The 27,919-nt window shown below is 40.6% G+C and overlaps 1 protein-coding gene across 10 annotated transcripts in view; it reads right to left on the bottom strand.

Moving 5' to 3' along the window:
* The window catches only part of MED13L (mediator complex subunit 13L), a 297,294-nt gene that overhangs the window by 8,021 nt on the left and 261,354 nt on the right, over positions 1–27,919 (bottom strand). For 8 of the 10 annotated variants that reach the window (XM_089894207.1, XM_022598127.2, XM_022598128.3 and 5 more), the window contains 13 exons: positions 26,122–27,059; positions 21,755–21,934; positions 20,911–21,134; positions 18,838–19,030; positions 17,727–18,153; positions 16,917–17,136; positions 15,453–15,641; positions 11,864–12,087; positions 11,531–11,673; positions 8,003–8,161; positions 6,528–6,704; positions 4,773–4,930; positions 1,944–2,105 (listed from right to left, as the gene is read on the bottom strand). In XM_089894207.1, the coding sequence (XP_089750333.1) occupies positions 1,944–2,105; positions 4,773–4,930; positions 6,528–6,704; positions 8,003–8,161; positions 11,531–11,673; positions 11,864–12,087; positions 15,453–15,641; positions 16,917–17,136; positions 17,727–18,153; positions 18,838–19,030; positions 20,911–21,134; positions 21,755–21,934; positions 26,122–27,059 (3,394 nt within the window). Of the gene's footprint in view, positions 1–1,943; positions 2,106–4,772; positions 4,931–6,527; positions 6,705–8,002; positions 8,162–11,530; positions 11,674–11,863; positions 12,088–15,452; positions 15,642–16,426; positions 16,536–16,916; positions 17,137–17,726; positions 18,154–18,837; positions 19,031–20,910; positions 21,135–21,754; positions 21,935–26,121; positions 27,060–27,919 lie in introns of those variants that run through there. The other 2 variants (XM_089894208.1, XM_089894213.1) reach the window with 2 other exon arrangements.

Genomic DNA, 27,919 nt, shown 5'->3' with positions numbered 1-27,919 from the left:
CCAGCCGCTCCACGGCATGCGGGATCTTCCCGGACCGGGGCACGAACCCGCGTCCCCTGCATCGGCAGATGGACTCTCAACCACTGCGCACCAGGGAAGCCCCCTCTTCAGGTTTTAATCTGTAGAAGGCTCCACAGTCGGGATGTGGCTGACTGTGTTGTTGTGGTGGTCTTCTATCCTGATCCCTGTACTTCATAACTGGTGCTGTGCCCTTCTTACAGCATCACATCCAAAGGCACCTGATGTCTGCTGTCATCAGAATATGACAGATCCCTGGATCCAGCAGGTACCAGCACAGTCCATCTACTATAAAGTTCCCCATCAATTTTTAACGTAATAGTTTTAGTATAGTTTTACTTTATTAATTGTAAAATATAAGAGGACGCAATATATGGGCTTCACTGGTGGCGCAGTGGTTGAGAGTCCGCCTGCCGATGCAGGGGACACGGGTTCGTGCCCTGGTCCGGGAAGATCCCACATGCCGCGGAGCGGCTGGGCCCGTGAGCCATGGCCTCTGAGCCTGTGCTCCGCAACGGGAGAGGCCACAACAGTGAGAGGCCCCCGTACCGCAAAAAAAAAAAAAAAAAAAAAAAGAAGAGGCGATATAAATGCTCGATTCTCCTTACTTTTCGATTTTCTGATTAATGAGCTGCTGCTCTGGCAGCTTCAAAAGGTGACTTATAAATGTTTTGTTTTTCAGCACAACTATGAACCCATAGATTGGTATCAATCTACTGCCACCATTGTTCATTTTAATGACTAAATGATCCCATCCCTGGGCAATGGGAACCCCTCCAAGTTGGCTACTGGGTCCTTTGATAAGACTCTAATAATCTTTGGTAGCTTCCTTGCTTTTTAGGCATGACAGGATGTCTCAGGTACACTTCGAATATTTCTTACTTTAGCCCTGGAATCAGTCATTTCCTCAAAGAACTCTGGTTCTTTTGAATGATAAACAAACAGTATTGCGAAACCATAATTGTGTCAATAAAGCTGTTTATTGCTGCTAGGCTATCATGGCTCCTGAGCCTTTTCAGTAAACAGAGCTAAAGAATGTGTATACTTTTCAGAGAGGAAAAGATAAATCTAGGTTCAGACTAGTAATTCTAATTGAGAGATTGCAGGATTTTTATATAAATTCTTTGATTTCATAATACTATGTTAAAGTCATCAGGAAAAGAAAATTACTTCAATTGTTTTTGGTTTTAACCTTCCAGATTTGTGTGTGTGTGTGTGTGTGTGTATGTATGTGTACGTGTGTGTATCTTAGTGATTACTCTGTAGTGGGACTTCTGCATCCAAAGGGAAATGTGCAGGGTTGTAATATTTGGCCTTCCCACCGTACCAGGGCCATCTCCCCACAGCTCTGCCAATACAGTGTGTTGTCAAACCGTTGGCTTTTTGGCAATCCATGGATTTCATTCTAGGTTCTCTCATCCAAACTGGAAGTGAGAGATCTTTTGTTTTTAACTCTTAATTTGGATTAAAAATTTCCAAGAAATATACAGGAAGGCGCAAGCAGAAACATGGAATTTTTTAGCTGACTCCTGCCCTACTCTAAAAAGGAACGCTGACTGCCTGTGGCAGTGGAGGAAGAGGACAACTAGTCATCATCATCCCCCCGGGCCCGCCCCCCGGCGTAACTTCCCTGACCGCAGTGCCTTATACAGAAACACGTGGCCACCCTAGATGTGTCCTTTGGGCCGCGGGAAGTCTCCTCCTTGGGTGAATGTCATTCATTTCTTTGGGACATGGTTTTGGGCTCCTCTCCTAAATTCTGCTCTTCACCTCTACCTGTAATTAACATACCCTCAGACTCTTAAGTAGACGTGAGAGAGTCGGGGAGCAGAATAAGACGATGGTGCCCAAGGCAAATTCTAACCAAGACTGATTTTGAGCATAAGTCACTCACGCCCCAACTTCAGATACAACACCAAACCAACCTTGAGGAAGAGGGGACACTGGTTCTGAGCCTGGGGACACGATGACCAAAACCACTGGGGGAGATTCTCAGCTTTGGCAGTCGATACAAAATACCCAAGGGCCAGAGGCTGCTGTTTCAGCTCCTCAGGCGCTTCCCTAGAAAGAAGACGCTCACCCTGGCTCTGAAAAACAAAGTCCCAGAAGCATGATCAGCATTTATTACCAAATAGAGCTTTTTTAAAAACCAACTTTTTAAAAGAAATTGATATGACATATTAGTTTCACGTGTACAACATAATGATTCTAACTGTGGGAAATAATCACCACAATAAGTCTAGTTAACATCCACCACCATACAGAGTTACAACTGTTTTCCTTCTGATGAGAACTTTTAAGATCTACTCTCAGTAACTTTCAAATATACAATATGGTATTATTAACTAAAGTCACCATACATTACATCCCCAGGACACTTATTTTATAACTCGAAGTTTGTGCTTTTTGACCACCTTCACCCAACTTTTTATCAATTCTCCCTGCACACTGTAGTGACTAATCCCCTTCCTGGCAGCATCTCACACCAAAATGTCAACTGACCAAGAAAGGTCAACAGGGGAGGCAGTGTCTCTGCTGCACACACAGATATCTGATGAAAACTATGGCTCAGGAAGAAGGTACCAGTAAAACTAACAACATGAGCCAAGTAAATACAGGTTTCTTTTCTCTGTTTCCTTTTCTTCAGAATGTAAAATCTGCTCCGTGGCATTATTAGGTAATAAACTAAAAATGGAAAGAGTGGAATCTGACAGCTGAAGGTACCACCACACCCACATGCTCTTTCACCAGCAACCAACCAAAAATACACACGCACACCTGACTGTCCACTGTCAATAACGTTCTATAACACTTCACCGGTATCTGACCTGCCTGCAGCGTGAGATCTGCTCCTGAAGAAGCCCTGTTTCAATTTACAGCAGTCCCGGTAATAAGGGACTCCTGTGAGAGCCACTGGGCGTTTCTGCAGTTGACATTTTCCTTCTTTGACTCTTTTAGCTAGCTTCGAGAGTTGAAAATGTACCTTTTATGCAAAAGCAATAATAAGTCATCCATTTGTTCTCAAAAGCCTTCTGTTTCAAGGAAGAAAAAAAAAAAATCCTCAACTACTACACCAAGCTGTATCATTTCTGAGTTGGTTAAAAAATAAAAACTTACTGCAACCTTGAACAAATTTTTTCTCCTGTGGTAATTTCTTAACTGGATATCAAAGAATGTTTAATGGTTCGGAAAGAGGAAATGCCGAAAGCCTCTCAGGGGTCACCTGGCTGCAGGTGCTCAGGATTAGAAAAGGCCACCTGACCAGCTTCAGCATAGTACTGTTTGAAGTGTGACATTCAGTGGCTTGAGGTGCCAACAAAGGGAGAAAATAAAGCACGCCTCTGTTTCTCACAAAACTAACACTACACTTCAGTTACCAATTCTTTGTTAACGGAGGAGCTAAATTATAACAACCAGTACTGGGAGGTAGCTGCTATTATTTCCATTTCACAGATAAGGTAACCAAGGCTGAGAAAGGTAAAGTAAGCTTGCCCAAAGTCACAAAGCTAGGAAGATGTTCGGCTATAATTCAGAGCGATATTTATCAAGCTCCAGGGCATGCATTCTTAGCTGCAATGCTATTTGCCTCTAGAATTCACGTTAATCCTAAATTAAAACTATCCCATGTAAAATTTGTGTTTTTGGTCCCCATCACAACAATCTCCAATGAACCAATAAACTGTCATTAACTGGCAAATGACTGGAGGAAACAGACATTTACAATCCCTTCCTTGCAGAAGGGAGAATTAGGGGGCAGGCAGTAACATGAGGGCAGTCTACTGAGGTGGCCTTCCCTGGTTTCATCTTCTCTGAAACTAAAGTTTTCAATCTTCTTTTCTCTAGACTGTCCTTCAGTGAACTCACGGCTGGCAATAAAAGCCCCACCTGACAGAAACCTAAGTCCTCGAAGAACATCTTTGTGCCTAATGAGTGTAAGCAGGTTGCTTATACTTGTCCAGTTTAAGATATTAGACATAGCTATTTTTCTGTGTCTTAACCCCTCAATCTCTTAACATTTTAAGTAAAAAGTGTAATACAGTGATAAGGCATGAATCACCTAGCTTTTAAAGAAACTTAACGTGAGCTGATGGCAGAACCTTTAACGCCTCAATCGTCTGCTACTTCACCTCTAATATCCTGGGATATTTAAAGGTGAAAGCAGCTGTAAGCCCTGTTTTTCCCTTGATACGCTGGTACTAACCTGCGCACTTCTCCAAACTCAGCCTCCTGTGGGCTCCTCCCACTCCCGCAGGCTGGCCACAGAGAACACCTAACATGCCTAAATAAAGGCGCCATGACCTAAACCAAGACCAGTTAAGCTCCTTTCCGAGTTAATTAACCATCAACAATGTGTTATTCAATTAACACAGTTACTATGAATGTTAAATAAGCAGGGTTATTGAACTAGCCTCTGAAAAGCCACTGTTCTGGCAAAAAATTAAAAAATAACTGGGAAGCAGCAAGCAACCAAAATTAATTTTTGCTCAGAACACAGTAACTGCATAAAACCCTTGCAGCTGTAATGGGACTATTCTGATTAAACACATTGATCAGGAATAATAATAACATTTCTTTAGAATTCCTGCTTTGTTCGAAATGGAACTACAGGGTTGCTGTCCCACACTTACTCCTCTTACACCAGGGACCAAGACCATCAGGGAGAAAGGTGTGTGTAGTAAAAGACGACAGCACTTCTGGAGGATTTTCCTGAAGGCTGAGGTGGTTTTAAACAACCTATTTCAAGTCGTCCTTACCCGACTATGCTGGAAGTGAGAGCCCACACCAATTCCAGAAGGAGAGCCTGGGGAGGGAACTGGGGAGGAGTTGGGAGAGGAATGGAGGTTCCCAGTCATTAATATGCCAATATCATTGTCCATATCATCTGGGAATGGAAGGTCAACAAACATGTCATCTAGAGGGAGAGAAAAAAAGGACAAAAATTAAAAAGCTAATCCATAGCCCCAATTTAAACCAATGCAGTTTATTGGCCTATGACTATTACAGGCATGTGTTGTTAACAACTTAGTAAGACTTAATGCGTGCCCACTGGGTTCAAGGTGATGCAAATTATTCTTGCATTTTGTACTCTCTCCAATGATCTCCTAATGTGAAGTATTAACAGAACGGAGAAATAAAGAACGTAAAACTCTGCACTCTGCATAGCCTCCAAAGGCACATAAAAAGAAGGCAAAACAGCTAAAGAAGCAATTTAATTATTAAAGTTAAAACTGACACCATCCAAGAAAACAGCAGACACCATCTATGCATCCAATTAGCATCTAAAATACTTAAGGCTGAATTAATGCATGTTAATAAGTGTGAACTTGCCCTCAAACTGGAGGCCTATTATACGAGCAGATCAAAGCATGATGTTTTTGTTAAGAAATCCTCTCTCCCATATCATAAAAGTAAGGTACACGCACAGCAGAAAATTTGGAAAGAAAAGTATAAAAGGGGAAACCCAATCACCATGAACATTTTTGCTGATCCTTTTTCTGTATTTATTATTACACTGTGATATTATGTGTGTTTTCTATATACACACACGCAGGACAGTATCCTTTTACTCTTTAACCACTTAACAGGAGTAAATGTTGGTAGCTGCTAAAAATTCTTCAAAAAACAATGCAAACGGCTGCATAATATTGAACATTTTACAGTTTATAAATAATCATTGCTTAACAAATGCCTTAAGATATTCAAACCATAAAAATCTATTAAGAATAATCAAATAAGGGGACTTCACTGGTGGCGCAGTGGTTAAAAATCCACCTGCCAATGCAGGGGACACGGGTTGGAGCCCTGGTCCAGGAAGATCCCACATGCCGCGGAGCAACTAAGCCCGGGTGCCACAACTACTGAGCCTGCACTCTAGAGCCCACGAGCCACAACTACTGAGCCCGCATGCCACAACTACTGAAGCCCACGCGCCTAGAGCCCGTGCTCCACAACAAGAGAAGCCACCGCAAGGAGAAGCCCGCGCACCGCAACGAAGAGCCACCCCCACTCGCTGCAGCTAGAGAAAGCCCGCACAGCAGCGAAGACCCAACACAGCCAAAAATAAATTACTTAAAAAAAAATTTCAAGACTAATCAAATAAGGAGTTGTTTTAGAGCAAGTTGGATTCCCAATGATCAGCTAAAGACAGGTGCTATCTTCATACTGCCTAGCAGTCTTCATACATTTCAAATCAGATCAAGAAATCTTTATTGAAAGAGTGACACCCACGTACAGGACACTATCAAGCAGATACTATTTTTTTGCCGTTAATGAAAAACAGGAGAAGGTTAATTACCCAAGAGAGGAAAGTGTTTATTTGGTCTTGGCAACAGTGCAAATTAAATCTTCAAAACCAAAAAGATTCTCAAACCTTCAACTCCCTCTTCACATTTCATATGCTGTTTACTACGACACAGAAGAGCCTGCAGCGGCCAGGCGACTCTTTACTCTAGCACTGTGTCTTGTTGAAGGAGCGGAGCCGCTCTATGCATACAGGGTCTTCCACTCACCATTGTTGGGGCTAAACCCATCTTCATTGGGATAGTTGGCTGGAGCCACTTGGATGGTTGACGATGTTGGGAACACCAAGATGTGTGTACAAGAAGCATCTTGAGGGGTGTTAAGTTGAGATGACTGCATGTTCAGTGCAGTACTTCGGCCAAAAACAGAGCCCATTGTGACAGCATCTTAAAAAGGGGGGGAAAATGTATCAATGCCTTTTGTGCAGCAGTGAACAACTCCAGAAATGACCCGAGCTGGATTGATGTGAGTCTGACACAACTGCCATGATGGATACACATTTACAGTTGAGCCCACTTGTCTAAATATTTTCAAGAAACTGACTCAGAGCAGATAGCTATGATAACTCAAGCCACATTTCACACTGGCAAGGTTAAGAAAAAATTGGATTGAGTCGACCAAATATGTTTTAATTACTTAAATAAGAAGTATTTCTAAAAATAAAACTTTCTTTCCTCCTGTGACTGCTAATAATTTATAACGGACTGTTCCCCCAAACAGTGCAATTCTGTAGAAATGGTATCATTCAACTAATAATTGTTACAACTAATATTTATTGAATGCATACTACATGCCAGATTCTGTACTGAATTCTTTATTCATATCATATCATTCAATCATCAAAGCTACACCTCAGAGGTAGGAACTACTACCCCCATTTCATGAGGAGGACAGAACACAAAGAAGTGATGTAACTTGCCCAACTGGTGCAGGTGACAATTAACCCAAGGTCTGACCAGCAGGCCAGTACAGACATCTGTCTCTCCCTAGACTGGCCACAAGCAACCACATTCTCATACCACAACACTTCTCTGTTGGTTTTTGCAGGGAGGGGACAAGGGTCTGCTGTTTGATCAAAGAAATACCTGGATGGTAAAAACAGGTTTAAAAAGTATAAAACTTCTTAGCTATTAAATTATAAAACAGCTTAGTTGCTGTTTTTAAAAAAATTCTGTGGCCATGATGTTTCGTCTGCCCACATCTTGGCACTTACTGAGTTACTGTGGCTACCAGACACTGTGATAAATGCTCTACCCCTGTCTACTTCACATTCATCCTCAACCACAGAGAGACTCTAAACGTCCTCTTGAGGCTGCTTGAAGAGTCTATCAAATACCTTTCTTCAAAAGGGTATTAAAATACGTATCATGTTGGTGTCCACTTAAGTCATTTTTGGAGGGTGAACTTCATAAACTAACAACAGGTTGGGGTCAAATAATTCGCCAGGACTCTAAGAGCTCTCAATCACACCCAGGACTTGGGCTCTCTCCCAAGTGATGGGCAACAAAGATAATAAAATCACAAACCACTCCCCTTGGAAGAGACCAGATGGTTTCCATTTTGAGCCCTAAGTACAATTTTTTCTCATAAAGATAATAAAGATCATTCTATACTTGTGTGTGGACTTAAGATTGAATGGACTGAACTGTTCTGATACCTAATTAACAAAACTGACGAGATTTACCTGGCATCACTACAAAGGACCCCTGGGGCTCCATGGCAACCAGGCAGGCACTAAGGATAGAAGGAGAGTCTGCGGCAGAGATTCCACACATCCGGCACACGTCCTTGAGCCGTTTACTGATTGTCTGTAGTGAACATTCTCCAAGGAGGATACTCCAATCTGGAATCAAATATCACAATCGCACACAGTCTTCAGAAATTCATATTGATGTGAGGTTTGAGCATTTTACCAGTTTTGCCTGATAATTGAATTTCCAGGATTGGGCCCTGAAGGGAATATGGCTTTATAGAGGTTCCCCTCCTTGCTACAAAGAAAATGTTACTTGACCTCGATTACACTTCATTAACAAAGAAACAAAGGCCAACGACTATAGAGACTGAAATCATGTCTGAAATGACCTGTGAGTCCGGCACAGACCCGGGCAGACTTAGGCACTTAAAATAGTTTTCAATGGTGATGCCAGTATGTTCTGTCCTTTCTCCTTCTCCAGGTCTGGTTCTTTCACTACCCCTATGAACACTTTTCTTTAGAAGAGAGCACAGTTTGGGGTGGACCTCAGTTTTGTTTACTGCTAGCGTAGACTGGTTGTTTCATGAAATGCAAGCAGCAGAAGAAACGAAGGGGACCCTTTCCTGGCATGCCCAAAGCAAGGGGTGCAAGTAAAGTGCTCCAAATGATGCCACATTAATTGTTCAGATTAAAAAGATGTCATCAATTTTCTATCGTCTGTTTATTGCCTCCAAACAAAAGCACTACGTCTCCTCACAGAACTGTTGAGGGTAATGTTACTCCAGGAATTGAAAAGCACTTGGTACTCCCTTTATTTTGACCCCCGACACACATGAAGCACGTCACATTACTGCAGCCGTACACTGCTGTCATGTCACATCCCACTGATGTAACACCACTCCACCTCTCTACCTCCATATACTTTTTTCAAACAACCTGCTCTCCCCTTAAAAAGCAAGTGAAAAAAAAAAAACTTTCACATTTCATATTCCTAATGAACACTGAACTGAAGTGGCTGAAATAAAAGGGTCAAGGAACATAGAGGAGGGAGTATTTTTAAAAACCACAGAAATACCAAAGAGAAGTGAGTTTGGTATACAAAAACCAAGTAAGAAGGAAAAGACAGTATGATTATTTTTATCACAAACACTCTGGTGATAAAGAACAGAGATTCACAAAACTGACTCTGAAATCTGTGGACTCGTGTCTGATACTGCCCCACAGAGATGCAACGTGGTGCAGACCTCAGCTCCCCAAAGGAAGAGACTGTAGATTGCGAAGCTGATGTCCTGGACACTAGGCTTTTCTCTGTGTTTTTACTCCTTGAGAGTACATTTGCTCTCAGTCTTTTGACGGAGCCCTCAGCCACACTTACATTCTTCTCCCCCAAGAGATAAGAAAGAAGAGTGTGTCCCTTCTAAAAAATCATAAAAGGGAAGGCGATGGCTTTAATAATTTTCCAAAATACCAAGTAACTAGACTACTAGGCTACATTTTTATCCCCTCTACTTCTTTTCTATTATATTCTAACTTTTCCCAAGGGTTAAGAGTAGCTCAAAGCCTTTAAGAAATAAGATTGACTAAAAGGCATACTAAGAGAGAAGATAGGAATTCTGACAGAAATGAAATGATGAATCCCCTAATGTATTAGACCTCCAGGCTACTGATACAGACTCATTATAATATTCTTTTAAAAATGAAAAGGATAATATTTTCTATTGGTCTACAGTATAATTTAATACAAAAAAATTCTGTGTATAATAGATTCCTAAGAAAACACTTACTACATATTATATAATATTTGTATAAACTGCTGTTAAACCCTAATAATTAACTCACTTAGGCACTTACTACAAGGCAAGTTATATCTGTATCAGGGGTTTTATTTCAGGGTTTCCACAAATACCAGATATAAATTTCATGTAAAGAAATAAGATGCACGCTCTAACGCAAGGGTCAGCAAACTACGGTCCACAGCTCACATCCTGCCCACCACCTGTTAGTAAACAAGGTTTTATTGGAACACAGCCACACCAATTCACTGGGGTATTGTCTATGGCTGCTTTGGCATTACAGTAGCAGAGTTGAGTAGTTCAACAGTGACCAGCTAGCCTGCAAGGTCAAAAATATTTACTACCTTGCCCTTTACAAAGAAAGTTTGCCAACTCTGTTCTGATATATACTTGGCACGTGCAAAACCACCAAGCTAATTTGTGACATGTGCTTGCTTTTGTGCAGACGTTAGAAAAAAACCTCTCCCGGGACTTCCCTGGTGGCGCAGTGGTTAAGACTCCACGCTCCCAATGCAGGGGGCCCGGGTTCGATCCCTGGTCAGGGAACTAGATCCCACATGCATGCTGCAACTGAGAGTTCGCATGCCATGACTAAGGAGCCCGTGAGCTGCAACTAAGGAGCCGATGTGCCGCAACTAAGGCCTGGCAAAACCAAATAAATAAATACTAAAGGGCTTCCCTGGTGGCGCAGTAGTTGAGAGTCCGCCTGCTGATGCAAGGGACACGGGTTTGTGCCCCGGTCCGGGAAGATCCCACATGCCGCGGAGAGGCTGGGCCCGTGAGCCAGGGCTGCTGAGCCTGCGCGTCCGGAGCCTGTGCTCCACAACGGGAGAGGCCACAACAGTGAGAGGCCCGCGTACCGCAAAAATAAATAAATATTAAAAACAAAAACAAAAACTTCTCCCATCTATATTCATATACTGAACTTTTTATAAATGTGTCATTAATCGATAGGGCTTTAGATTAATAATCTAGGCCTGTTCATATTGCTCATATAAAACTGTACAAGTAGCTACGCAAGGATAATAAATGAGCTGGGCTCAACGCCAGGCAAGGCAGCTGCCTGTGGTGGTCAGTTGTGTTATGTTGCAGTTACTTTTAGAGCTTTCTTATATTTATGGTAAGAAATATAAGCAGTCGGTAGATATATTGGGGGATTCAGCTTAAAAAAATCTGCTCTCTTAAATTTCCAGACTGAAGAATATCAGACAGTGGCAATGTGAATAAAGACTCTTCCAATTTGCAACTACTTGTCCTTGTCAATCAGGATTATCTTGCAATCAAGCCACCGAAACAAAAATAAATACAAAGCTCATCACCAGCAACCACCAAAAACAAACCAGCAAATGAAAGTAAAGGCTGTATATGACTTCTACTCTCATCCATAATCTCTGATATAAAATTTTCCAGTTAAAACTGACTTGTTCTTCTCACAATATATAAATAAATGTTAGAAATTCTAATTTACCAAGTATCATTTTTATATTAAAAAATATTTTTCTGTTTTATATACTGGGGTTCAATATTATATTTAAGATTTTCTTTGTGTAAATGATTTCGTTGCTAATGAAAAGTCTAAAAGCCACTGGTTTATCCTGTACATTTAAAAGAATCAGAAAATATAAACTGCTTTATTCTTACTACAAACTTTATAATTTTCTCCCTCAGCTTAGTTAATGACATTAGCTCAGCCCTTTTCCTTTCCTTTGTTTCAGGAATTTCTCACCTTTAAGTTCCCCATGGCCAAGACGCCCAAGTCGCCCAATTACAACTCTCCAGGGCAGAGATGTCATTTGGACAATACCTATGCACCATTCCCATAACTTCTGTAGTCCAATTTTACGTGCAGATACTTTACTCCTCCGTGATCTAAAACAGACATGGAAAAGGGTCCCCAAATGAATCAAAGCTATCATTTAGTACGACAAAACCAAGAAAATTCCAAAGAACCCACCCACATGTTACCCACTGCATTTAGATAGGAAAGTTAGAAAGATCCATTATCTGAGAAAAGGCACAGCATCAATTTACACACACCATAAACACCAAGGCTCCTCACCTGTTTGGTAAAGCAATATTTACAATACATGTTTCTAATAATTCTCCATGGAGGTCAGTGCAGGAAGCCAAAAGCCAGCGCTGGTCGTGAGACAGACAATAGCCCACAAAGAGCACATTGTATTTCTGGCTCGCTTCACCAAATGTCTCTCCCAGCTCTGTCTGCTTGTCTTTGATTGGGGCCAATATAAAAGGAGGGGAGTAAAGCTGGATTGGGCTGGGCCGCTGAAATCAAAATCAAAATCAGTATCAGCACAAAGCCACTCCATGTTTACAACAAAACCCATACAGCACTGAGGGAAACCAACAGGGAGAAATGACAATAGATTGCTTCCCGACTAGTCCTATATATACAAATAATAATGATACCAAAAAAAAAATTGTTTAAGGTAGGGAACCCAATCAAGCCAATTATTTCCTTATTAAAAGAAGTTATTATTGGCCCAACTTCATTAGTCATTAGGAAAGCGGATTAAAACCACTACACACCCACCAGAATGTCTGAAATATAAAGGACAGAAAACATCAAGTATTGGTGAGAATACAGGGCAATTAGAACTTTCATACATTGCTGGAGTATGATGTGCTTCGGAAAAGTATTTGACAACACCTGTAAAAGCTGAACAAACGCATACCCTCTGACCCCCCAAAATGCACATATATGTTTACAAAGGACAGGTATAAGCCTGTTTACAACACTATCAATCTTAATAGCTCCAAAGAGAAAATAACCTAAATAACCATCAACAGTAAAATGGATAATAAATTGTGATAAAGTTACACAAGCAGAATATTAAACAGCAGCAAAGAGAATGAAAAAAACTACTGCTACAAGCAACAAAATGGATGATTCTCAACACTGAGTAAAAGAAGCCAGGCACAAAACACTGTAAATTATGATTCCATTTATATAAAGCCAAAAACAGGCAAAATTATGCTGTTGTAAGTCAGAATAGTGATTACCATTGGAGTGACTGGAAGGGACATTAGAGAGGTTTCTGGATGCTTGTTATGTTTTGTTTCTAGTGCTAGTTACGTAATATTTTTACTTAGTGGAAATTCATCAAGCAGTATGCTTAAGACTGGGTACTTTTCAGTATGTATATTATACTTTATGATGTGTGTGTGTAAGTAGTTAAAGAGATCAAAGTGTTAGCTGTTACCTAAGACAAATATTTTAGATAAACTGTGATGAAATTTAATTGTCATCTTTGTTTCTAGCTTTATATACATTTCAATATTTAGTAAACTACAGCAGGGGTCAGCAAACTTCTGTAAAGGATCAGACAGTAAATACTTTGGGCTTTATGAGTCTCTGTCACATAATCTTCTCTTTGTAAAAATGTAATAATCATTCTTACCTAGCTGGTCATACAAATGCAGGCTGCAGGCTGGATTTAGCCCACAGAATTGCCAACCCCTGAACTATATAAGCATAAGAAACAGTAATAATGGAATTACAGAATTTTAAACTTAAAAGAGACCTTGGAGATAAGTTAATCCAATTCCTTCATTTTAGGGATACTTATTCAACAACTTGCTCAAGTTTCAAAGCTAACCTTATCACTGATCCATTCACTCTCCACAGACCCGGAAATTCTACTCCTAGGTACTTACCAAGAAAACTGAAAACATATAGCCACACAAAAACTCATACACAAATGTTTAGAACAGGGTTAGTCACAATAGCCAAAAAGTGGAAAAATCCATACGCCCATCCACTAATAAATGGATAAACAAAATGTCGTCTATCCATATAATGGAACAGTACTTAGCCATAAAAAGAAATGAAGTACTGATACATGCTATGACATGGATGAACCTCGAAAACATTATGTTAAGTGAAAGAAGGCAGACATAAAACATTCTATATTGGAAGATTCCATTTACAAAAAACGTCCAGAACAGGCAACCCCACAGAGGCACCAAGTAGAACAGTGGTTGCCAGGAGCTTGCATGAGACTGTGCCGCTGCAGAAAATGAGAATTCCTGGAAGCAGGGGACTGGTGTCTTGTTCACCACTGCACAGTCGACACCTAATACAGTGTCTGGCACACGGCAGACACTCAGCTATAGTTGCTGAATGAAAGTACAAAATTCTAGCTGCAGACTGGGGGAGAGGCAGCATTTAGCAATTAGCCATTGCACCTTAATGCAAGTAAAAATTTATAAACCTCAGTAAATGTTCACAACATTTGGTTCTTACATTTTTAATGAAGTCAAATGATTGATTTCTCTCTTCCTGTTCCAAAGCAAAGGGAAAGAAAGAATATTTTTTTGTGATTTATTTTAATCTAAGCCTCACTATATTATCTCATGAACTCTCATGGTGTTCTGCCAGTATGTTATATAATCTTTTAAAACATTACATAATGCCTCGGATCTTAATATAGGTAGTCAGCCTTTACTCTCTTCTCTGAAAATGCAGACTACTATTAGTTGTCATTTGAAATTGTGGTAACTTCTTACCAAAGCATAAGGAATGATTGCATCTGAATTGCAGAATAACCACAAGAGGTAAAAAACTAAAAGATTCAAAGTTTATAAAGAAAGGCACAAACTCAATTCCTGGACACAAATTTGAAACAAGTAGAAAAATATTTATTTTTATTCCACAAAAAGCTAGTAGTAGAGAAAACATATGACATGCTCACAAAAGTAAAAAATACAGACTCAAGAGAATAAACTAATCTAAAACTGCCAAAGATAGAAATTTTCTATAACCCCAGAGCGAATATAAGTTGTCAGCTAAGCAGTTTCCTCTCTTGGGACCAAGCTGACCTGAACCAAGTTACAACAAATGCAGTATTAAGTAGTGCGTCATTTTTTTAGTTTTCCACAAAAACTTACATTACCAACTAAAATTAGCAATTTTTGGTGTTTTTAAGTTCTCTAATGGTGAAGAGGTGTTTGCTGGCCTTTATTAATGGGTAATTTTTCATGCAAAAGTTGTGGGAACTGATTTTTGAAGGCTTTGAGAGTTCTAAACACTGCCCTGTATATCTACCTTCAGGATAAGGTGATTAGTAAAACAAAAGAAGTGTACAACTTCTGTTTAAAACATGTTTTGCTTTGGTGTTTTAGAATTCCCCCTGAGGTACTTATCTGTGGGAAACAGGTTTACAAAGATGGAGAGCAAAAGCGTTCATTTACATACAGAAGCACTGAGACAAGGGGAGGAGAAAGCATCAGAAAATGAGGGGCCTGTGCAGAGTAAACACATACACAGTGGCTGTTCCAAGGGAACAAAATGAGCTGGGGAAGGTGGAGAGTGACTTAAGACACAAATTAGCTTCAAACAATGATGAACAAAATAAATATAGGAAAACTGAACTTTCGTAAGTAAAAGGGATAAGTGTATTGTTGCCTTAGGTCTTACATCAAAAAATGGCAAGAGTCTGCTTGCCTCTTTTCTCAAAAAATTATACAAGTTCAGAGAAGTATCTCCTCTATTTCAACTTAAGGATTAAAGAAACCTACCACTCTTATAATAAAGGTAGAAGACCAACCAAGCAAGCAACTCTCCTGGTTTGCATCTTTAGCATAAAAGTAGTCTTTTTGCAAATTTCTGCCCTGTTGCTGCTACCTACCTCTGGGTTCTTGAGAGTCATCTCAATGCTGGCGGCAGGCCCAAATCCTGTGAGGGATTTAATGTGGATCTGTGTAGGCAGAGGTCGCCTGCACTGGCAGTACACTGAAAATGCCATGGACTTCAAGTATTGAATGTAGAAAACTTGTTCATCCTTCATTGTCTGCAGCATGTACTGGCAAGGCACAATCTACAAATACAAATAAAACTAGAAATAGAGATCTAATATGCTAACAAGGCAGTTCGAAAATGAAATGGTATGAATTCTTTACTTGAATGGGGGAGGCAGCTTTAGTTTTAAAATACAGAAATGCCAAACATAGTATAATTCAATCTTAATTCCTTTCAGTGACATAAAGTCCTATATTCCAAATATACCAGCAATTTAAGAAGAGGTGTCACTCTGCTGGTCAAGTTACACTGTCACTTAGAAATTACCCTGTTCCCATTTTAGAGATAAATTATCAATTTATTGTTGCCATGCCCCTAAATTTAAAAACTTGCTTTTAAATATACTTCTCACTTTTGTAAGGTTATACGCATAGTATGCATGGCATCTTTGGAATTATTGTCTAGTCATCTGAGGCACAAACTTCAAATCAATGAAAAACTATCAACAAACTATACTGGTAGCTTTAATTTCAATCTTTTAATTCTATAATATGGCTTGAGTTAAAGTGACAGAAAAACAAGAATCCAAACACCCAAGACATCATTTTTCACCTATTAAATTATAAATTTTTAAAAATTATTACACTATAAAGCTGGCAAGGGTGCACTGAAAATGGGCATGCTCCTTCACTCCTGAAAGAAATGTAAATAACTATAACATTTTGGGAGAGGAATCTGGCATTATTTATCAGTATCTTTATCAAAGAATCCACTTTAAGAAATGACTTGAAATGTGACAGATTATACCTTAAGATGTTTATTATGGCTTTATTTATTTATTTATTCATTCATTCATCCATTTACCTATTTATTTATTGGTCATGCTGTGCAGCTTGTGGGACCTTAGTTCTCCGACCAGGGATTGAACCCAGGCCCCGGAATTGGAGGCACAGAGTCCCAACCACTGGACCGCCTTATAGTTGTATTTGTAACAGTGAAAAGGTAAAAAAAAAAAAAGTAATTATATCTAACTGTAGAGAAACAGTTGCACATGGAAAATATGCAGTCTATAAAAAATATGCTGCTTGGTGAGAATTTTAAATAAGGTGGAAAAATATTCATGAATAACTTTAAGTACAAAAAGACTAAAAATTATGTGAAAAGTATGATCTCAATTGTGTAAACAAACACAGAAAAAAGGCTAGAAAAACACCAAAATGCTAATAATGGCTGAATCTAAAAGGCAGAATTAAGAATACTTTTTTCTAATACATACAATTTTTTTAAAAATCATGAACCTGTTTACTTTCATAAAAACAATAACAATGTAAAAAATAAACTTGCAAATAGTTACCTGGAGAATGAAAGAATTTCTCATATGCTCAGGTAAATTATCCAGCATTTCTGTGTAGCAGCGCATCAAACTCAACAGCCAAAAATTTCCAGAAGTGGAGTCTTCCTCTGCGGTATAAGTGAAGGGGTCCACCATGTAAATGACAACAGCTGGAGGGTAGGCTTGGCTGTCTGCAGAGTCAGGCTCCGTGGGAATTCCTATCCTCTCCCTTTCTGTAACACTGCAGAGAGAGTCACTTATGAGATGCACAACATAAATATAAATTATACAAAATAAATCAATTCCAGAGCACACTGACTCCTGGACAATGATTACAGATTAAATGCAACATTAATATGTACCAAAATGAAGGCAAACGAAATCAGTTAGCATCCAGATGGATGGGAAACAACAACATGCTCCTCTAAAATGAGATCTCTTTTTTTAACTCCCCCCCCCACCACACCGTGGCTTCATTCTACAAAGATGTTTTATAATGCTGTTACGTTAATAGTAAGAGATTACTATTATCCATATATTATGTTCATATAATAAGAGTATTAACAGTAATATTAATTACATTAAGTATATTAATTAGTAAGTATATATTACCATTATACTAGTAATATAATAATAAGAAGTTTATAAGAAGTTCTCAAATTTCTTAACACTGAACTACAGACTGACAGTTGTTACTCTCTGGAGGGAAGAAGAGAAATACCACCCTTTACAAGGTTTAGAGACTCATGAAGTCGAGGGGGCTGGGGGTGCAGAGGAAGAGTAGACAAGGGGTCCGAGCTGAAGCCACTCGTCTTGGTCAGAGTACCGTACCTTTCCTGTCCATCCTGTGAGGGCTGAGAGGAGCTCTGCCCAGGCTCAGTGTCTCCACCACAGCCTATGTTCCCTTGCGTTCTCTCTGCAGAGCTGGCCCCAGCGCTGGGGTTCTGCGCTCCGACACTACCACTGAATCCTGAAGAAGAGGTAGTGCTTATCTGGTTAATAATGGGAGCAGAGGCAGATGTCGAGGCTGGTGGCACAGAGGAACCAGATGCGGAGCTACTTGCTGCCAGGTTCACAGAACTGCCATTGGAGGTGGGATTAAATGCACTGCCAGCTGAGGGGGCTGCCGATCCTGGATTTGAAGCTAAAGGCCCCGCATTCCCAGGTGTAGCTTGTCCCTGTGCTGCTGCTGGTGGGGTCTGGTACTTAGGTGGTATCAACAGGCTGCTGTCGAGCTGCAGAGTGGCTAGATAAGGTGCTGAAAGTGTACACGCAGAGAGGTGACTTTAGGAACGTTCTGCAGTGTCTGGCTGAAGCAGATATTCAGAACAGTCACTTTAAAAAAATTATGCTTCCAGGTTGCATTACTCTATGACACCCAAAATGCTATCTCTACCACTGAACATAAGCTTGTAGGTTCTGTAAACATGGAAATAAATGTGGAGTTACTTAGTATAAATTCTGGGGAAGAGCCTTATTTGGGGGGGGCGGGGGAGAGGAGAAAATCAATCATTTGTAACATTTGCCTTTCAGACTGATTCCATACGCATTCACTGAAAACGGAGAGGCCGTATACTCTACAGCCATCATGGTATATTATGCTCCTATGTGCGTAAGGCTTTGTAAGCATCTAAGATTCTCTTGGGAATCTGGGTTAAAATAAAGCAGTTAATACCAAGTCATGCTGCTACATTTTCGAAATGTGGAGTAAATTAGATATGACTTCCTTAGGCTACTGTAAATAGCTTTTAAAGAATATACATGCACATAAAAATTAGCATTTAACTACTTAGAATGCAAAAATTAGACCTAAATAAATACAGTAATGGAACACTAACATTTCCCGAGACAAAAGAAGTATAATGTGGCATGTCTAATAGGGAGCAGGGGGAATGATTTGCTATTTCTCAAATTCTACTTTGCCAAATACATCCCCATTTACCTAGGTGATGGCGGCAAACTTGCGCATAAAGTTTGAGTCTGGAATGATTGTCACTCTCCTCGCTGCCCCACGGCTGGTTAAACCACTCGCTCACAAGCTCTTCCGCCAGCTTCTGCGCCACGGTCTTCCCCACACGCATGATCCCGTCGCGCAGCACTTTGCAGATAGGCTTGTGCTGCCCAAGTCTACACATCTGACGGCACAAACCAGATCACCGTTTACAACAGGAACCACTCCTTCGTTCAGTACACATCGTTACCACGGAGATCCTTGACCATACACATGGAAGCATTTTCCTTTGTCTTTTAGCATTACCACACGCAACCAAACCAACATTATATGCTGGTCCCTTCTGGTAATTATAATGTACCTGAAACTGTTCTCTGTCTCTCCAAAACCTGGACTAGGCTCTCTAAGGAAAAATGTTTCTTTTAAAGAAAAATGAATGTTTCTTCACCCCAACCACTTCCTCCAGCACAAGGGAAGATTGCTGAGCACTACCTGATTGCTAATGGTCAAATAAAGAATTAACCAGATTCCTGCCTACTTAGGCTGACTGAGACATATGTCCACTAAAACCTCTTAAGTAATCCCGACTTATGATGTTCTCCCATAAGATAACATTAAAATTTTATGGGCCATCTGTTACATTGTTACAGACATTTGGAGATCACCAATAGCAAAGGCCACGGAAACAGTGGATATGCTGATCACTTTTTAAAAGTAAATAGTTGTTTTAGCACAATGAGATTCTGTTACTGACGTGCAGGACATTAAATGGGTGCTTATGGCAGAGAATATACCTGCACAAAGTAAGCTACCTAGCTACCTGTTCACCAGCAGAAGAGCCCATATTATTAGCCCTTACTAGAGTTGATGAGCAGGAGGCTTACCAAGCCCCTAAAAATTCTCTAGTGTACACTCTTCTGAAGCAGGTGCGCATTACTGCCAAAAGAGCAATCCTAAAATGATCTGGCAGTCCCTTTATGTTTTGGAACTTATGTTGAAAGCTTCACTCAAAAGAAAGGCTGGGCTTTAAGATTGCTTAGAGAAGTTTTCTGTGTTAGGGTAATTATGATTTAATATTATTAGGCATCATGAATCAGGCACTGTTTAGAAATTACTGTATCCAAGGATTTCCTTCAGTGGCTTAATTGATGCCATTATCTCATACTTTAGCATCTTCTCACTTCTTGGTAGCAACACGTAAGTTTACTATTTCGTGTGTACTCATACACTTATAGATAGTGAATGTTCCGTTATGGAGTATTTTTGAAATTCAACTTGGCATCTTATTTAGCAAACACTTTTGTAATGCTTATAATATGCCTGTCGCAGCTCTAAATACTTTATAAATACTAATTTCATTTATTCTTGTCAAATATAAAGATAACAGAAGTATAAGGTACAAAAACCTTATGTCTATGTACTTTAGCAGAAGAAATGTGGCACTAACTCTTCAAAGACAGACATGATTCTAATTTTTCAAAAGTAACAAGAATTTATGTACTAAATATATAAAATTATCTAAGTGGCTTTTATATTACTATGGTTATCACATTATTAATCTGTACCAAAATTTTAGTATTAAGATGAATGGAGTGTTAAATAAAACAGGGACATGAGTCATTAAACTTATTATGATTCAGAAATTTTCAAGCTAAACATTTTTATACTGTTTTCAGGAACTCCCCCCCCACCGCCCGCCCCAAGAGTAGATGTGCTTTCTTTTCATAAAGCTCATCTTCTGAACAACCACTATCCCCTGGTGAGTAATACTTTTAAACTTGAGCACATAAATGGGGAAAAAACAGCTGACGGGACTTTAAGATGGGTGGTAAGGCTGGTAGAGGAAAATCTTTAAATCTAATAAAATATAAAAGCTAACATGGGAAAGCAATGTACTCCTTGAAAAACTTGCCAATGTAATCCTTTTCTTCATCCTCCAACTATGTGAAAATTTTCTTTGAGTCCTACTTTGAAAATATTTTTTCTTTAAAATTTAGTCGTAACTAGAAACAACCTGAGTACTCGTATCATACAAACAATTTTCATCTTTCATATCCTTCTCACCTCATATACAGCGCTCAAGTCCCTGAAAAAAGTTTTGGCTCCTTCGAGCAAGGCCTCATTTTCTGGACACACCACAATATAGGCAACATCACGGTGGCCCCCGTATGGGTCCAACAACAGCCTCTCCCAAAATGGCAAGGAGAATGGCGAGATGGTGAGGAAGTCCTTGTCATAGCCTACCAGCAGAGTGGGGATGGGCAACGGCTCAGGAGATTCTTCAGAACCTAAGACAAGATTGCAGTTTAGGAAAGTGCTTCAGGGTCTGTTTCCCACAACCTCGACAACTGAGAATTCTCTGGGCAATTAGTCTTATTTCTGGCATCAGAAATTTTATTGTAGATTGACATGATACTCTTAAAAGTACTCTTCAAATCCTCTAATTAAATGGCCCCTGATGAAGAACCTTAATTAAATGAGTCAGAACGTGCTTATAAAGTTTCAGTAAGATCAGAGAGCAGACTAGAGCAGGTTAAAGTTAGTTTTCCAAACAGCACTATGTCATTTCCTTTAAGATAAGCACTATTAATCCTGACTATGAAGAAGCTGACAGAACTAGTTCAGAAGTTCATCCAGATGAAAATGCAGTGAGGACCAGGAAGATAAGGAGACCCTAACAAATGGTCTATTTAGGGATTATTTGCCCCACTGACCTTGATTATGCCAAAGACATTTAGAAAGATTATCTCCAAAACTGACTACTGGAAAACAGGCAGATTATAAAACTTTATAATAGTCAGGAGGAAAAAGGTTCTATTTTGTCAGTGAGGGAAGGACTTGACAGTAACTAAAGCTGCTTTTCATAGAACAAAAATCTGAAGGAATTTAAACAGGGGAAGGATTCTACCGTAGGTTCCCCGTCCTGCCATTTTGTGGAACTGCTGCCAGGTGAGTGGTCCCTGCACGTGCTGGATATTCTCCCAGGTCCTGCCCGTGCGCTTCTTCTGGATGGCGTCTTGGAGAAAGGGCTGCAGGGACAACAGCATACGGACCACATCTTGGGAGGAGAGCATGCTGATGTCCAGCACTGGAAGAGAAATGAAATGAAAAGGAAGGGGAATCATAAAGGGGGGCTGGCACACTCCTCTTCTTGCCATCATTGTGGACCTCAGTTATACTCCACGACAGAGACATCACTGGCAGCAGGGTCTACTTACAGTAGATTCTAAAATACCCGACTTAGGAGTCAAGAGGAAAGACAATCTTCTAAAGTAGAAGATAGTTTATTATTTATTATTGGAAATAATAAAAGGGAAAATAGTTTACTCTATATAAAAGAGGTTAACTACAGGACTGCCTAAAAGTGGAAAGGTAGATAGGCCTGACTTTTAAAAATCATACAGACTTGTTTCCAAGGTTGTTCTTAAGAAAAGAGAGCGGCAAAAATTTCTTAATTATTGTTTCTTACTTTTAGTTTCTTAATTACTTTTATTTACAAAAATCCATGTTTTGATTATATGATGAGTGGGAAAAAGGAACTTGAAGCTTTTAAAAACTTTAAAAACTGCTCTTAATGAAAATATTTTCACAAGATACAAAATGCATAAAGAGAAAGATGACCTTCTACACAGGCAGAGGCACATGAAAACAGGGCAGAGGCAATGACAGGCCTGAAATTCATCTGTACAGAGAGGAAGGTAGGAGATTCATGGTTTCAGAACATGTTCTTCCTGCAAGAGGGTTTCTTAACCTAGAATTTGAAAAACCTCTGAAACTCCACCCCAAACTGCATATGCATGCATGAGCATAGGTGTGTTTTACCCCAAGGGAGAAGGTCCATAATGCTCGTCAAATTCTCAAAAAGATCTGAAGAAAGAACTACTTAAGCTGGAGATGGTCAGCTATGAATCTGCACAGCTGGGTTCCTAAAGACCTTTCATTCCTCTTGCTTTTCTAGCTGATTAGGAAAGTGGCATGGATGGAAATCTGTGGTTTATTTACCAACTAAATCTGAAACACAGGGTGCTTAAGGGGTCTTAAGACATTTTTAGATGTGTCCCCACATCAAACACAGGCTGCAACTTGATGGCACAGAGTTTTTGTTTTTCAATCTGGAACGAATTTCTCAGGACATTTCATATGCAAATCTGGATTTCCAGCTTCTCTTGAAAAACTGGAAAACTGCCTGACAGCCCTGGGGCTGAGGCCATCATATTCCTGGATGACCACCACTTGGAGCCAAGGAGTAGCTGTCCCCTTCAGACAGTTCTTGACGCTCCCCCCGTGCCTCCCCCCACCCCAGCTGGCCTGAGACTGAAGCAGCATTTATCACCTTGATCTTCAAGCCTGTGCTTCTTTTCTTCTTATAGGAAAGGAAAAAGTAAAGTATCTCTTGTACCCATGGCTCTATCAGAAGTAGGAAAATGACACACCAAGAGAACCACAGGTTAGAGAAAAATAAAAGTAGAAGTAATTCTTTGTGAACTCTATTCCTGTGCATACAAAACAGAAAGTATGTTGCGAAACGACACAATTTACGTCATTGACTTTTGCAAACCTGGATCTCCACATCATTCATTTACATTATCTGTCTGGTAGTTTTAAGCATCTGAATTTGGAACCCACATCTCGCCTACAAAAAAAAGTGCTATTCTTCATATCCAAAGATGCCACTACTGATCCACCCACACAGACTGTTTTTCTACCTGAAGGCCACTGTCTAGTAAAAGAAACCACCTAAGATAATCACCCACAATTCTTTAGGGGAAAGAGTTTAATTCATAAATTCATGCAGCAGACATTAATTAAAGGCCTGCTAAGTATAAGGTACTCTACTTAAACCTAAGCAGTTATAAAAATGAGTATAACCCTTGAAATATTTCCTCAGGAGTCTCCACCTCCAAGAAGTCTCCTTGCTTATATAACCTTCTCCCCTGCAAGACTGACGACTAGTCTGAAGCAGGGTCCATGTTTCTTTCACACATAGACTCCTCCAGCTTGGCCTCTGCTCCCCCCTGTCTACAGAAACAGCTCTTACCATGGTCAAAAGACTGGTTTAATCCTTATCTTAAAAGCCTGGCTGAATCTGAATGCCTGCTGACCACGCTCTCGTTCATGAAACTTGGTTACATGGCAGAACTCAGTAAAGCTCTGTCCCAGGCCCTCCTCTCTTTCCATACAGTCCTCCTCCCCAGTGAGCTCTCCTCCTCCTCCGAGCCCCTGACTTGGGTTATCATCTACGTGCCATATACTCCCTTCCCCCTGAGCTCCAGGTCATGAAGTCCCAAGTGTCTACTTGACACCTCTACCTGGATATCTCAAGAGAAATCTTTAAAACTTCCAAAACTCAATTTATGACCTTTCTCCCCAGACCTGATATTCCTCCAGTACACTCATCTTTTTAAAATAATTTTATTTATTTTTGGCTGTGTTGGGTCTTTGTTGCTGTGTGCGGGCTTTCTCTAGCTGTGGCAAGCAGGGTCTACCCTTCGGTGCGGTGCGCGGGCTTCTCATTGTGGTGGCTTCTCTTGTTGCGGGGCACAGGCTCTAGGCTCGCGTGCTCTAGAGCACAGGCTCAGCAGTTGTGGCGCATGGGCCTAGTTGCTCCACGGCATGTGGGATCTTCCCGGACCAGGGATCGAACCAGTGTCCCCTGCATTGGCAGGCAGATTCTTAACCAATGTGTCACCAGGGAAGCTCCCAGTACACTTGTCTTTGAACGACACCACTGTCCGTCCAAGTATACATGTCACAAACCTGGGTGTCTTCCTTAATATCTCACTCTCCCTGATCCCCCAAATCCAACCCATTTCCAAGTCCTGCAATAATACTTCCCAAACATCTCTTGAATGTTTCCACTTCTTTTCCATCTCCTTTGCTAGGACACTAAGCCAAGCTACTGTTTCTTATTTGATCTACTGCAGGAACTTCTCAGTCTCCTCAAATCCATTCTCGCCATTTTCTAATCCACAGCCCACCTTATAGAGTACATTTTTTCCTAACTATACAAATCTGATGTCAATGTCTCTTCGTAAAACCCATCATTGACTTAAGACTCTTCGGATGAAGACCCAGTGCCCAGCATGTCTCAAAAGGCTCTTGACAAGCTAGCGCTGCTGGTCTCTAGGCTTCTCTGAGTTCTCTGAAGGCCCCACGCTCTACATAACGCTGGGCCATTGCACTCGCCCCTCCTCTGGCTGGGACAGGGCTCCCCGCCCCCTCCCTCGTCACCCAGTTAACCTGTACTCATCGTTGGGATCTCAAATGTTACTGCTTCTTCAAGGAAGTGTCCCCTGACATACCGTGCTTTCATCACTTATAATGGTTTGTAATAATATGCTTATTTATTTGATTCGAATAATTAAATAAATAAGCATATTATTTAATTGGAGGATGGAGGAGAAGGCTTATCCATTTTCCAAAATAGATTAGAAAGTCCCTGAGGGCAGGTACCTTGTCCCTTTCATTCACCATTCTATCCCTTCAGGACACATTATAGCATAGATAGTGAATCAATAAGGAAAGGGAACAGCAAGGCTGCTCAGCACTCTTAGAGCTCAACTCCAAAGACGTTTATCAACTGGAGTTTTTTGTTTTTTTTTTTTCCTGGTAAGCGGGCCTCTCACTGTTGTGGCCTCTCCCGTTGCGGAGCACAGGCTCCGGACGCGCAGGCTCAGCGGCCATGGCTCACGGGCCCAGCCGCTCCGCGGCACGTGGGATCTTCCCGGATCGGGACACGAACCCGTGTCCCCTGCATCGGCAGGCGGACTCTCAACCACCGCGCCACCAGGGAAGCCCTATCAACTGGAGTTTTTAAGACAGTGACGTGCCCCAGTAACCACAATGCAAAGTAAAATGTGATCATTGTTACCAGAGACACAAAATGCTGGGAAATCAGAGGAAAGAGAAAATACTCTGGTAAATGGATAGAAGGCTTCCTGGAAGAAGTATCATGGAAACTTGACCCAGAAGAATGCATAAACTTAAACTAAAAAGAAGACTTAAACATGAAAGGGTATGCAAATTATCAGTTTGTATAATCTAGACAACTTTTTTCCCACAAAATAATTACTCTTCTCCAAATGTGTTTCAATATAAAACATCTCCCCGTTCTTAACTTTAGGGTGATATCAAGATAGCTCTCACTTTAGTTATGTCTATTTTTTAATAAATGAAATTTAAAATTCTGTCATATATAACAAAGTAAAGAATGTTTGCAAGTTATCATCACACCAAGACAATTTTCAAAGCAAATTTGTATTCTGGGAAACCTACCATTGCTATGAGGCCAAGAGTGCACAGTGGCACTTCTCACCAGAGCTTCATCCACTTTGCCACCTGTGGGATTATCCACATACTGCCGACCCTGCTCCAAGGCATTAAAGCATTCCGTCCAGTAATCATTATTATCTGCTTGCACCCGGTCGTAACTCCAGCTCACACAGGGAAGAGTTTGGCGATTGTTACAGGAAATGTAGTCCAGGAAACTCAGTGAAGCAAAAGGTTGTGTATGTTGATTCTGCAGGAGGAGGAGAAGGCTTATCGGTGGCTCCTGGGATTTTCTGGCTCCTTCCATCTGCGGAAGGAAGGTGGTCTGACACATCATTAAGCGCCTTTCGGCAGCCTGACCAATATCAGAATTCTTCCCAAAAATATCCAACTCATCTTCCAGGAAGAGTCCCGAATTGTAACCAAGTTTGCGATTCATGATCGCACTAAACCCACAGGTACAGCGGTACTGGTCCTCATTGGAAGAATCGGGGATGTAAAGCCCAACATCCGCCCCTTTGATGTTCATGTTGCAGGCACAGATGCAACAGCTGTCAAAGTTTCTGTCTTTAAAGATATTCATCACGGAATCAGAAAGAATCAGAGTCACATAGAGACTGTGAGCTTCAGGAATTGGCTGCATGGTGGCGGGCTCCACAGAATTAAGAGGCCGTGTGGTAGAGGGGGTAGAGGCTGGTGACCCCTGATCGGTGCTGTCATATTTAACAGACCCTTGACCACTGGCAGTGCCCCCTCCTCTGGGAGTTCTTGGGGTCCTGGGGGTTCGTGGTGTGGGGACAGAGAAGCGAGGTGTTGCTGGAGATGGCAAAACTCCTGCTCCACTGTTGCTGGCTGGGGCAGCGCTGTTCAGCGTCACCGGGGTGTTCATCTGTGGTGTGTTCAGATAATCTGGATCTGCTAGGCTCCCGACACTAGGCACATTACTGCAACAAAGAGACAGCACCAAGTGAGAACGGGAGGCCGGTCACAGGTGCTGGAATACACACATAATCACCCCAACCTGGCCTGTGCATTTCCTATTTATGCACGTTATCACTTGGTTTATTCAGTTTTCTATTAAGCCTCATCTTAATCTTTTGAGGGAACTGTAACTACTTTTACAAGAAAACATGATGCTGGATTTGGGCAATGTAGTTTTGAAAACGTATAACTACTAAATAGAACTTTAACACTTGAGCTCAGATGCCAAAGTAGCTAGAAGACCATAGGATGAAATTTCCATCTAATTTGCAATTACATTTTTGTCATTTTTTGAAATTGAAATTCTGCCAGTGTACTTGTTCTCTGAGGCTATAATCTACATATGATTCTAAAGTAGTTATAATCAAATGCACATGAAAATTTAACATTTTTCTAATTTCCAAAATGTAGTCCTATCTAGGCTAGCATTTTTATAGTAATGAGTGACCATGAGGGAATTCTATTTTAGGAAACCCACTGGCCAGTACTATATTACAATTAATACAAATGCTACACATGCTGCTAAAAGGACTTAGTATTAGTTAAGTAGCTGCCCAGAAGTATAGATATTGCATCACAGTTTCCAAACCTCTAACAGATTTCTGTAGGGTGGTAGGCAATTCGTTCATTTTTTTATTTTTCAATATGTCATGCATTATATAGCACAACTATTTTTAGCTCCCAGAGACTGATCACACTGTGCTACCTATTTTCTCATAAGCAGCGACTTCTTTTTGGAATAGCCACATGGAAAACAAAACAGTGTCTGCAATGTTCTGCTATTTTATTATTGTAATAAAATTTTCTTGATATATATTCTTAG

The sequence above is a fragment of the Delphinapterus leucas genome, chromosome 14 (genome assembly GCF_059928025.1).
Source record: "Delphinapterus leucas isolate spDelLeu-1000000601 "Yukka" chromosome 14, BTC_Dleu_Yukka2, whole genome shotgun sequence".
In the NCBI taxonomy this organism is placed as follows: Eukaryota; Metazoa; Chordata; class Mammalia; order Artiodactyla; family Monodontidae; genus Delphinapterus; species Delphinapterus leucas.
The sequence above is the reverse complement of the archived record's forward strand: the minus strand, read 5'-3'. Positions and strand labels throughout refer to the sequence as shown.